At 36.1% G+C, this 13816-nt stretch overlaps 1 protein-coding gene across 1 annotated transcript in view; it reads left to right on the forward strand.

Annotated features, from left to right (window-relative positions):
- The window catches only part of CSMD3 (CUB and Sushi multiple domains 3), a 721079-nt gene that overhangs the window by 445703 nt on the left and 261560 nt on the right, over window positions 1–13816 (forward strand). The window contains exons 21-22 of the mRNA XM_054816701.1: window positions 2738–2953; window positions 3595–3783. Of these exons, the coding sequence (XP_054672676.1) occupies window positions 2738–2953; window positions 3595–3783 (405 nt within the window). The remainder of the gene's footprint in view (window positions 1–2737; window positions 2954–3594; window positions 3784–13816) is intronic.

Genomic DNA, 13816 nt, shown 5'->3' on the forward strand with positions numbered 1-13816 from the left:
GAATTTAAAAAATCTAGAATAGATTTCTTGGATTATCTAGTTTTATCCTATGCATAAAACACAACTGCATCCTGTAATTTCTATATCAGTGATACTAAATAAGGGTGTATTTATCTGGATCTGCAAATTACAGCAAGTTGGAAGGGGTGGTGGAGCTGTAAGAAGAGAAGGCGGTATCTACTTGAAAAGGCTAAATAGTTCTCCAGTCTCCTTACAGGGAAGCACACTCTAGGGATCTCTAAGAACCAAGGGATTTCTCTTGTTGCTCCCGTTTGTGTGTCCAGCTGACAGCAAGGTTAAGCATGTATTCCAAAGATGCCAATATGTACATACACATATATGGCTGATCACACAGACTAACGTAGACAGACAAGTATCTTTATAGGCACGCAGAGAAGCACCACCAGCACTGAAACAGACATGAACACCACAGGCAGCCAAATCCTATTTCTCTGTTTGGGCTGATGGGAACGGGACTTTACTAGGAGTCACACAGACTCGCACGCACACATGCACGTGCTCCTACAACCTTCCAGGTCCTGTCTTAGGAGTTGCCCCCCCCCATCCTACTCCTGTCAGGTGCTGCACTCCTGGCCCTCTTTCCGTTTGTTGGCGGCTGACCTTATTCTGCTCACCAGGCAGTCCATACTAATTAATGTTTGCTAGTGGTCACACATGTGCTCACACTCTGGACAGAGGACACACTTGCACACTAAATAGTCAGGAACAGAGTTTAAAAAGAATGGAGGACAAGCTGTGGTGGTTAGATGCAGGGATTAGTAAGAGAGGCTCTCCATTTTTGAGAGCAGCCCTGAGGAGAAGGACTTGGGGGTGTTGGTGGACGAGAACCTCAACATAAGCTTGTAGCCCAGAAAGCTAACAGTATCCTGGGCTGCATCAGAAGCAGCATGACCAGCAGGTCAAAGGAGGTGATTCTGCCCCTCTGCTCTAATGAGACCCCACCTGGTGTACTGCATCCAGCTCTTTGGTCCGCAGTACAAGACAGACATTGAATTGTTGGAGCGAGTTCAGAGGAGAACCGCAACGTTGATCAAACTGCGCACCTCTCCTGTGAGGACGGGCTGAGAGAGTTGGGGTTGTTCAGCCTGGAGAAGAGAAGGCTCTGGGGAGACCTTATTGCTGCTTTCCAGTACCTAAAGGGGGCCTACAGAAAAGCTGGAGAGGGACTGTTTACAAGGGCATGTTGTGATAGGACAAGGGGTAATAGGCTTAAGCTGAAGGAGGGTCGATTTAGATTAGATATTACAAGAAATTCTTCCCTGTGAGGGTGGTGAGGCACTGGAACAGGTTGCCCAGAAGAGAAGCTGTGGATGCCCCCTCCCTGGAAGTGTTTGGGCAACCTGTTCTAGTGGAGGGTGTCCCCACCCATGGCAGGGGTTGGAACTAGATGATCTTTGAGGTCCCTTCCAATCCAAACCATTCTATGCTTCTATAATTCTATGGTTTTCTCACACTTTTTCCTCCCTTATCCACCATGATCCCTCCCCCTACCCGCCTTTACTAGTATTACTGTATTTACTGTATTTACTAGGTGCGATTGAGTTGTATTAACATAAATGTCTAGCGTCATTTAAAACAACCTCAGGGATCCAATGTATTGTAAAAAAAAAATACAGGAGAATTGTGCTGAGAGCTTCTAAAGCTGCATGTGAAGTCTAGAAAAGATAACCTCCAACACAAAGTATCATGAGGTTCTTATGTTTAGACAACTGAGTCAAGTACGGTATATCTAGTTTCAGTCTTGGGTTTTGTTACCCTGTTTAGGAAGTTGTTGGGGGAAAAGTAGGGAGGGGAAGCATTCGTTTGCTTCTTGATTAAATTATGTCTACTATTAAAAATCTGTAGTCCATGAGAGTACCCAAAGATCATTAATCTTCATACACTATGCTAATCTTCCATCACATGAATGGATCTTCCTAAGCGTTACGTCATCAGATATATTTTACAGAGCCTGAATCACTGGTTTGTAACTTTTATAATAAAACCTAAAATGCTGTTACACTAGAGGTCTCAATAATCATTTAAGCTAGGTAATATCTTCTGTTTCTTTTTCTTGACTTTTCTGTGCATTCTACTCAGAGATCATGGTCTAACTCTTAGTTACAGAAAAAGTAATTAATTGTCTGTTTTGACCTTTAAGTCTTTTCATTGCTATTGTGTTCCAGGATATCTTCCTTTCTAGATTTGTGATTTGTATCTGATGGTTTGCAAAATAACATGCTGTTGACGTATGCCTCATCTTAAGAGACCTTCCTTTTTTGGGGAGGAAATGGTGTTGTTACTATATGTGTCATGAGAATATAATGTCATATATTTTATAACCTTTCTTTTCACTGCCACTATACAAGGATACTTGTGACTGTAATAAATGAGGTTTACCTTTTCCATTCTGCCATAAACAGTTTGTAATTTTGAACATACATAGTGCATCACTGGATTTTACATTAAAATGCAAGCATATGTCTTTGAATTCTATAAATCAAGCATCCATATTTTGCAGCTAAATGCAAAAGTGAAAGGTACTGTCAAAAGCAAAAGACCTACTGCAAAGATATTTTAATATTAAAATCAAGAAAGATAGTAATTTTTAGAAAAATTGGATTATCTTCATTTTCTGAACCACAGTTCATAATGAAATGCATGAATTTAATCCTTGGCTTAATTACATTGATGTTAACAGTGTGATATGTAAATCTAATTCTACTTTTTCTAACAGGAGTGCAGTTCACCTTCTACACCTTTCATTTGGAGGATCATCATGACTACTTACTAATAACAGAGAATGGCAGTTTCACACAGCCTTTAGCACGTCTGACCGGTTCAGAGCTTCCTTCACCAATCAATGCTGGTCTCTATGGAAATTTCAGGGCTCAGTTGCGCTTTATTTCAGATTTTTCAATATCATATGAAGGATTTAATATTTCTTTCTCTGGTAAGGAAATATCTGTAATACCTGGCTCCTGAAAAAGATTTTTTTTCAGTATTTTCTGTAAAGAGAAAAAAAAACCCCAAACCCCCCAAACCCTTTAAAATTGAAGTAATTTTGATTAATATATATACTGAATCATAAAACTATATAAATTGTTTCTTAAGCACAACAATTGCAAAGCAAGCAAACCACCATGCCTCTGTAGAGACATTTCTGCTACATGATAAAGGAGATAGCAGTAAACTTTAAGACGCATTATCAAGCAAGGGGAAAAACCAGAACTAGTCTAATTTCAGTTAATGAAATTCCAGATGAGCCCAATTGTCAATTATTTAGGCTTTTATGATGTGCCATTGTTTTCATTTGTTTTATGTACCTGGGACATTTATGGCTCTTACAAGAGTGATAAAGCATGTTGTGTTATGCATCTTAAAAACGTTATGAATGTATTCATTAGTCTTACTTTTTAATGCAGTATAATTGCCAATTTAACATTCACACATTTATTTTGTTTTTAAATCTGAAATTTGTATTGATAGGTGGAAATACACAGAAATTTCTAGACCGCAAGATTACAAATGTGACTGATGACAGGAAAAATGTTGTTCTCAGTCATACAAACTGACTTGCTCTCTTGTTTTCAGAGTATAATCTTGAACCTTGTGAAGATCCTGGGATCCCACAATTTGGTAACAGAATAGGATTTAATTTTGGAGTGGGAGATATTCTGACTTTCTCCTGTTCATCTGGATATCGTTTAGAAGGAGCTTCAGAGATTATTTGTCTTGGTGGTGGCCGACGAGTATGGAGTGCACCTCTGCCAAGGTGTGTGGGTACGTGGTCAGCTGCTTTCATTTGCTTGTATGTGTAGTCATTGTCCATGGATTTGCAGATTTACAGCATGGAAAAGCATGGTAATACACCTCTTACTTTTTAATATAGTCTCATATTCCCCATATCTCCTTAGCGAAATTTATTTAGTATTTTAATATATTTAATATTAGAACTATCAATGGACTTCATAGTCTATATTTGAAAGCATTTCAAATTGAGGCCACAATGCTTACTCTTCTTATTTTGATTAATAGGTTAGGAAAACTGGGTATAAATTTAAATCAGCATTTACCAGTTCAGATGCCTCATAACCAACCTTTTTTGGTCAATGCAAGCTTCCAAGCAATACCTATATTACAAAACTGTGTAAATGTAGGTAGAGCACTTAAACCAGAGTTATTTCATAAAACTGGGTCCATGTAGAGGAGTGCAGTCAACCTGGGCTTCCTATGTAAATTAGAGTAGAGAACCATATCCTTAGAATATCCACAGAACAGCAGTTCTGGTTTTAAAATGATATCTAAGATAACTGAGAGGAAACACTTTCTGATGGTTTCTAAAACACTCTCCACTTACTGTAGCGGTATCCTACATATGTAGCTTTGACTAGTAACTTAACTTTTAATGACTAATGTTGTCTGAGCTGAATTCTACCTAAATTTCTTGATTTTCAGTTCTGTTGAGAACTGTTCAAGCAACAACAAAATCTCTAAAAACTAGGATAGTTACTTAAGTGTCTGGGTTTTTTTTTTAAATTTATTTAAGAGTATATGCTATATAGAAAGGCTTATACATAAAAATACCTGGATCGATGTGCATTTGAAATATTTTCTTTTTTCAGATATTGTATGGTAGTAAAACATAAATTTCTTTCAGAATCTGATTGTCTAATAACTATTGATTGATTATGTGCTAGCTCTTATCCAATGTTAGTTACTGTATCATAATTTTCATGTCCAAACTATTCCTATGTTTATCTTGGTATAATAAAAATTCTCAATTTGGCATTTTCATAAGCAACATTTATGTATGTATCTACAGAAGAGATGGTTTAGAAGCTGAGTCAGTGTAGTACATGCATAAAAGTTATTTTTGTGTTGGGGTTGATGAATTTTTAACCATAAGAATAATAATGAATGCATGCACAGTTGTGAAGTTAAATTTTAGTAATAAATTTCTGGAAGTGTTAGTATACTGAAAATGAATTGGTAAATTATCTGTAAAGAAGAATTTGTGCAGAAGCATAAATGAACAAAATGCTATTTAGTTTTCATGACATAGAAAATAATGTTTATGTTTGTGTGTTTGAAAGGGGCGTGGGAAGGAGAAAAGCTGAAACACAATGAGTAAATTATTTTCCAGTCAAAGTATTTTCTCCTTATCTTTGAAAATGAAAGACAGTCTCCACTGGAATGACTTAATCAGCCATTTCCCCCCCATAAATATTAAGCCTTTGTCAGTTTTGTGCTTGATTTATATGCCATAATAATGAAATTCAAACAGTTGGAGAGTAGAAATTCCTGTTGACTACTTTTACTGGATTCAGAAATTTCCATCTTGTTACTGTTGCTCATGTTTGGTATTTTCTGCCAAACTGATTCATGAGTGTTAATGCTTCTGATATCATATACGCTTTCACATACACACAACTGGGAACCAAGCACTGTTGATGGTATTTATATTCAGCTTGTCAATACAAGAAAGACACAGATAAACTGGAACAAGTTTGGTGGCAGGCCACCAAGATAGTTGGAAGCTGGAGCACTGATCCAGTGGTGAAAGGTGAGAGAAACATGTCTTTTCAGCCTGAAGAAGAGACAGCTTTGCGAGAACATGATAGCAGTTCTCAATAGCTGACAGGACGGAGCAAGGTTCTTCACAGTGGTTTATGACAGATGAAAGGAAAAGGCATAAATTGAAATAAGAGAGTTTCAGACTGGAAATAAGTGAAATCTTTTCACAAGGAAATTGTTGAATAGTGGAACATACTGACCAAAGAGGTTGTGCAGTTTCCATCCTTGGAGGTTTTCGAGATCCTATTGGTTAAAGCCCTGAGCAACCTGATCTGACATCAGGGTTGAGCCTTCTTTGAGCAGGACGCTGGACTAGAGACCTCCTAAGATCCCTTCCAACTTGAATTTCCCGTGTTCTTGATCTTATATCCTCTTCATAGGTATAGTTTATTCCCAGGGGTCATGATATTTCTTCTGTTGTCTTAGTAAATGTTCATAATGAATACCTGTGCATTGTTACATATCTTAGCTCTCAACTTTCACTTGTGTCTCAGTCCTTTGATAGTACAAGTTTCATAATTTTAAACTCATTCTGTGATCTCTTCATACGTGAACCATTTTGTTTACTTGAAAACAAAACATTGTCGATATAAGGACAGTTCACTACAGAATACCCTTCTAGTAGGTGATATGGGTAAGGCTGCACCAGTTTTGGTCCTGTTTGTCAAAGCAGACCTCCTAACAGCGTTTTTGTTGACATGCATGATAAAAGTCTGTTTTATACCCTCAATCGCTGTCATACCATCATGCCAATCTTCATGTCATATTGCACATTTGTGTAACCATGCAACAAAAACCCACTAATATTCTGGATGTAGCACTGTTCTTAAATGTTGGATATTCTGAACACAAAAAAAATTATAGTTAATCTTTTGGTGCACATAGAAACTGTAGGACACCCAAAAACATTTGTTGTAGACATGATCGGGCTTCTCTAGACAGGGTTAGCTCTGAGAAATGTAGATGGATACCATACTTAGCATTTAGCCTGCGAGCCAGGGATCTCTTCCAGGAACAGATGCATTTAGCAGTGTAACCAGAAGTAATGTGACCGAAGTGCTTTGTTAGCATGTGATAAAAGTGCTGCCGTTCACATGATAAGAAATCCTTCACAATGGCCACAGTTCTTCTAGTCATGTGATGGGAGATGGTGTTTGCAGCTTTCAGAAAGAGTATGGGAATAAATGGAGTGTCAAAAGAATTGGTGATAACTACAACTGGTTCCTAGTTCACAGGCTCGTGATGTTTAAGAGTCTAAGAAGCACAGAGGTTAAGACCATAAGAATGATTTTTTTCTGGTGGTGTTCATATGTCATTCATTAGCTGCAGATGGACTTTACAGTATGTTCTACTACTAGCAATCTTGAACTTGACTAAACTCAAAGTTTGAAAAATCAGTGGAATCATAAGTATCTTGTGAAAATTCCTTAAACACAAAGAAACTACATTTAATAAATTAACAGTATTTTACACTATTTTTCCCCCAATGCTTAAAATTTAGTGTAATTTGGGTTATCAGATCCCTTAGATTGCTTGAAATTTGCCATGCAGTTAAATAGAATAATCCTCATTTTGGTAATACACGTTTATAGGTTTATGTATTCGTTGTCTCTTGTGGCTATACATGTCTGTTATTTTCTTTTCCTGAAAATTTGACAACATTCATAGCTCATTGGTTTATTTTACCAGAAATTTAGTGCAAAATTGACTTAAATGTTTTGTAACATTTAATTTACAAGCAGAAAATAAACAAAAATATGGTAGCTAGGGCAATATAAACCCTACCTAGTCTGTAAACTATTTCAGATTCTCAATGAGGCATCATAGGATGGTCTTCTAATGTCTTTGCTGTATTTCTGGTGCCACATGCTGAACAAGACTAGCAACAAAAGGCACATTTGCCACATGTGAGATAGGTCTGTTGGACATGGTGCAGAGATTCTTGGAAATGCATACCTACACCAGATTTCCAGTTGACTGAGAATATTTAGGAGTTAGTAATTATTCTCTCTGTAATTTCCTCAAGTACAGACAAAACCAAACAATACTGTCTCTATTTCTGGAAGTAGCTTTTATACCTATGTCATCATGGGAGCCCCAGCACAGGAGAGACATGGAGCTGTTGGATCGAGTCCAGAGGAGGGCCACGAAGCTGATTGAAGGGATGGAGCACCTCTCCTATGAGGACAGGATGAGATATTTGGGGTTGTTCAGCCTGGAGAAAAGGCGGCTCCGGGGAGATCTAATTGCGGCCTTCCAGTACCTGAAGGGGCCTACAGGAAAGCTGGAGAGGGACTGTTTATGGGGGAGTGTAGTGACAGGACAAGGGGTGATGGGTTTAAGCTGAAGGAGGGTCGATTTAGATTAGATGTTAGAAAGAAATTCTTCACTGTGAGGGTGGTGAGGTACTGGAACAGGTTGCCCAGAGAAGTTGTGGATGCCCCCTCCCTGGAAGTGTTCAAGACCAGGTTGGATGAGGCTTTGGGCAACGTGGTCTAATGGAGGGTGTCCCTACCCACGGCAGGGAGTTGGAACTAGATGGTCTTTGAGGTCCCTTCCAACCCAAACCATTCTATGATTCTATGATTATGCCATTCATATAATAGTAGCCAACTAAAGGACCAATCTACTAATCATACTGTTAACCTTTGAAAATTCTCAGTCTGTGTTTTTACTCTCTGACTTATTCCCAGTATGTTTTTATTTTCTTTGCAAAAATAAGAGATTGTGGTCTTCTGCATATTTATCTGTATATTAGGAAAACATTACGTGTACATAGCTGGGACATTTTTTAACTGGCCAAAACGCTATGTAAATTATCACTCTTCTCATCTCCCTCTTTTACCCCAGGCAGACATAGCAAAAGGTTAGCCCACCAGTTAAAATGGTTGTCTTTCGGGGTCAGAATTTCATGTCAACATTCACCCAATGGTCCTGTAAAGAAAAATAATAATTTAGATTTTTTATTAGATTTACAGAGCATTAATGGATAAAGAACTCACTAACTTTTTTTTTAGTAAAACTGAAGAAACTTCCATGTGAGATTCTATGAATTTATCATTAGTTAAAAAAAAAATCTGTAAGAAGAAAAAGTTTGTCAGCAAAGTGAAGAGCATGAATGCTAAAAATTGATCATGTGATTAAATTAATGTTTCAAAATTTGTATTAGTTCTATCTGGCTTTAATACATTCATTACTGATCTGAAAGTGAGCTCTATGATAGCAGTTGATTAGAATAGTTACGACCAGAAGAAAGCTTTGAAGAACCTGAGAGACATAATAAGCTAGATGAATGAATAGATAAACAGATAAAATAAATGTAAGGTTGATAAATATTATGGGGGAGGGGAGACAAGACTCATTGCAGTTATACTTCTCAGAAATTCTAACTTAATGGCATTAACCGAAGAAACTGATTTAAGAATCACTGAAAACAAAAATAGTGTGGTAATTCATATAAAAGATTGGGGACAGACTGCGTGCAGTAACTTGCAGTTTCACCTGAAATATTTCCAAATCTGTCTCCATAAAAATACTGTAGAGCTGGTAGGACTTCAGAGAAGGGTTAAGAAGAAAGATAATGAGCTTGTACACGTTTTAATATAAAAAGAGAGTTGATGGAAGTGTTTTCTTATAATAAATGGCAAAAGTAAACTAGCTCAAGAGATTCAATTCTCTTTTCCATTAATGCAAGGAAAAGGGCTATTCAGTTGAAAATAATACTTTAAAAAAGTAAACCTCTTAGAAAGAAATAATTTTTCCTCCAACATTAATTAAATTGTGGAAATAGTTGTGGTCAACGATATAAAGAAATCAAAAAAGCAATTGTGGAGTTAGGAGGATAACAAGATTATTCAGAATTCTTGCCAGAACATTTATCAAACATCACTTTCTGGATACACAGAAGGCCAATGTGCTGAGTCCTGAAACAGAAAAGCCAATCATAATAAATGCTAAACCAAATAATTTGCCAGCAAATCAGAAGCTATTTTTCCTCTTCTTATTCAGAAGTTGGATGAATAATTTTTTTATATATGCAATTATTATTGTTACTATTCTTATTATTCAATTTATGAAGATTTTTTCAAAACTTAATTTGAAATTAAGACTTCATAAATAAATGAAATTTTGAAATGAAGAATTAATAAAAAGTAATGTTCAAATAACAAATTAATATTAGTTAATTTTTAAAGCTGAACTGCTCAAATGATGGCATTATCTGAATTTCACAGGACTTAATGTTGTGCTGGAACAATTTTTATAACAAGTCTTTTCTAGAAATGCAGAAATATTTCCCATATTTCTGTTTATTTAGTTGGTTCTGTTAAATGACTAATAGCTTTGAAGTTGCTAAACTGTTATAGAATACTACTATTTGTAAATCCTGATGAACATGATAATCACAAATAACCATATTCACTAATTACATGAGTAGTAGGGGTTAACACAAATACATGTGTATGTCTTGTTTATATATCTGTACATCACTCCTGATATACTAAAGTTACCTTTACAGTAAATGTATGTATTCTCAATATAGCTAAAAGAGTCCACTATATGATTCAACTCATTTTGGCGTAGATGTTTGTAATCACTCATGAATTTTATCACTTGTGTTTCCAGCTTATGTATGGTAGTTTTAGTTAACTAACAAGCAATGTTAGCATACTGTCATTGTTTTGTTTTGATTTGGTTTGGGTTTTGTTGGCTGGTTTTTTGGTATCTAAATAAATGTTTATTTTCAATACATCCAAAGATATATAATGAATAATGTTGTAAAAAAATCATAACAGTAGTTGATAAATTGATCACATAATTACTTTCTGAAAACATTAATATTTAAGTATGTGCTGTCATGATTATCAAGCAGTAATATAAAATATTTTATCCTGTGCAAGTTAAGGTTTCTTTAAGTAAATAACTAAATAAGGGGAGGGGGGAGGAGGTAGGTTTTTTTCTTGGGGGAAGAGATAACTGCTGAAATCAAGTCTATTTAATGTGATAAGTCTTTCCACTTCTCTCTTTAGTGGCTTCCACATGTTGAAGACTGGCGCCTTGTTTTGTATCAAAACATATCAATTGCCAGTCTTCTCAGATTTGTGGTCATTCTTGCCTCTTGTCTCTGGAATTTGTATACTTATCCACTTACCTATCCTTTGAAATGAACTTCCTAAAGCTCAATATATTACTCACATCTGAGGCCTTACCACTATCAAACAGAAGACACAGAGAGAGTACTTACATTTATATATCTTAATCTCATGTTATTATGAGGAAGCCAGCCATACTGGTGAGCTATTCAAAGTTTTTGATATGCTGTTAGTCTTTACATTTTTCTGTGCAGTTGATTAGTAATCATAAAGTTTGCATTTATTTTATTGAGTTTTCCTCCTGCTTATTCAGGCAAATTCCCCAATTTTTGAAGAACATTCAGAAGAGTGAGTTATAGGTGAAGACAAAAGAAAGAAAGTAGGTGCAGGAAATGTTGTGCTAAACTAGTTTTTTTAGACTGCTTTCTTTAGTGCTGCGTATTTTTAATAGTCTGAATAGTCTATGAAATGACTATGAAATAGTCTGAATATTATAGGATCTTAATATATGCGATGGATCAACCTCAGATGGAATATGAGCCCCACACCCAGACACTTGCTCACACCCCCCAGCGGAATGAAGGAGAGAATAGTAACGTCAAAAGTAAGAAAAAAAAAAAAAAACACCGCAAACTTGTTGGTCAAAATAAAGACAGCTTAATAAGTGATGGGAAAAAACCCAACAAACACAACAACAACAAACAACAAACAAACAAACAAACCCAAAAACACCTGATGCAAAGGCAGTCACTCACCACCAGCAGACTGATGCCCAGTCGATCCCCAAGCAATGACTACTTTGAGAAAACTCCTCCAATTTTATTAAAGCATGACACTCTATGGCATGAAATATCTCTTTGATCAATTGAGGTCAGTTGTCACAAGCTGTGTGCCCTCCCAGCCTCTTGCCTACTCACTGGCGGGGCAGCATGAGAGACAAGGGCATTGATGCTGGGCAAGCACTGTTCAGCAGTAGCTAAAACGTTGGTGTGTTATCAACACTGTTTTGGTCAGAAACCTAAAACACACATTATGTGTGCTACTATGAATTAATTTCATCCCAGCCAAACTGAGTACAATCTGTTAATAAATGGATGCATGTAATGATTAAATTGAGGAAAAAAAAAAAGTCAAGAATCTTTAAAATGCTTGCTTTGAACTTCAATATGGAAAGTGAAAAAAATTGGGTTTTGATGCTGAGTAATAGATTCTTTAAAGAATGCTTAAAGTAAGACTTTAAAATCTTGATTTCTAGTGCTCATATGCTACTTCCACTTATATTTCTCCTTAGAACATTTTTTGTCCATGTTTGTCAGTGTGTCATAAACAGCTATGGTCAGAGTCTCTCATGTTCTGGTCATACAGATTTCCAAGGAACTATATCCTTTACAATTATGAAAAGCGGACAAACAAACATAAAAAAAAATATAGGCAAATCCATTCATTTGTCATGTTCATTGCTTACTTTTCAGATAATATTTTATATGGATCTTTATTGGTAAAGATTTTTGCTAAGTTGATAGCTTCTTTCCTGTTTACCAATGTAGCTTCTTTGCTAAGCTTGAGTTGAGGTGCTTTTCAGGGAGTAACTGGGGAGTGAAAAATATAAATGTCTGAAAGGTTATATTGTCTGAGAGAAGAAATAAATTCAGTGTTGAGCTGAAGTACAGTTATGGAACCAATGAAGTGAAGGTTCTACCAACAGATACATGTGCATTAACTGCAAGGTCCCTTAATTAGCGGGAGAGCCATTAGCCACCCTCTGCACGTCTTAGTCTGTATAGACGTTATGCTGCATAGCTTTATCCATTTCTGTGCATACACAAAATGTAAGGTAAAGGTTGTTTCTAATATTTTGGGTTTGAAAAGGTGTCCTTTTGCTAGTTTTAATTGAGTTTTCTTTTAATATGTGGAATGTTTTGGCAGCATGAATTCTCAGTTTAAGAACTGTGATATTCACTTGTAAATGCATCATTGATTCCTAACGCATTAATCCTAATCTTTCTTTTGTTTGTCAGAAGTATATTTATTCCTTTTAATATTTCTCCTGTCATTTCTGAGTATGTTGTATTTCTGTTATTTTCTTCAGGGACAGGATATCCTGAACAAAGCAAATTACAGCCATTGAGGGCTCACCATCTGTTAGTGTAATGGCATTGTAAAGTGATAAGCACTTTGCTAACATTTCTTACGTATTCCAGTATTCTACATAAAGTTTTAACTGTTCTGTTCACTGCATGGAATTTTTCACTAAGTTCCAACAGTTCTCGAGTTGTTTTGTGTTTTGTTTTCAGGTTTTCATGTTTTGGGGTTGTTTTGCTTGTTTGGTTGTTTTTTTGTGAGACAGTTTAAAGGCAAATTTTGCACATTGGTTGTTTAAATTCTCCTAATACAGAATATGTATTTGTTAATACACTTTACCTTGCTCATGCTAATGCCGAAGCTCATTTGTCATGCTATTTCTCCATCCTCCTTTGGTCAGTTACAGTGCAGGAGCATATTGTTTAAAGTGCATGGGACTCCTTCCCATTCTTGTCAACTGGAGCTATTAATTATGAAAAATAATAGCAATAATGAAAATAATTGTTTCTGACAATAATTTGGTTTTTATTTAGCCATTTTAGTAGAAATACTTCATGTAAAATTATGTGTAGGTCTTAAATATAGGACCTTCCCAAATCTGAAAATAGTGTCTTTCATCATGACATAGTGCAGTCAGATAACAGCCAAAAAAGTATGTGCAAAGTATATTGAAAGTAAATTAATGAGACAGCCACATGAATCTTTTGATGTTAAAATCAACTCTGTCAGGATACCAAAACCACCTGGAAAACTTTTGATGACCTCATAACTCAGGTTATTCAAGGAAAGAATGCTTCAGTCACAACTTAATCCTTTCAGGATTGTCTTGTTATCCTCTGATTTGTTTTGTTTGCAAAAGAATCTGTTTTCTTGCTTATGTCTGCCATCAGTTGAAGAGGTAGAACTTCTAAAGATTAACAGTTTTATAAGGGCCAGTTTGTTGACCATGGAATTTAGGTACACCTTCTGAAGTAGCTCTTGATTTGCAGTCTGCTATCACTGTTGGTTAAAGATTAAATCCTTTTTAGAATGCTTCCACTTACATGCCCAGTCAAGCTGTTGCAATG

Source organism: Grus americana, chromosome 2 (assembly GCF_028858705.1).
Source record: "Grus americana isolate bGruAme1 chromosome 2, bGruAme1.mat, whole genome shotgun sequence".
NCBI lineage: Eukaryota > Metazoa > Chordata > Aves > Gruiformes > Gruidae > Grus > Grus americana.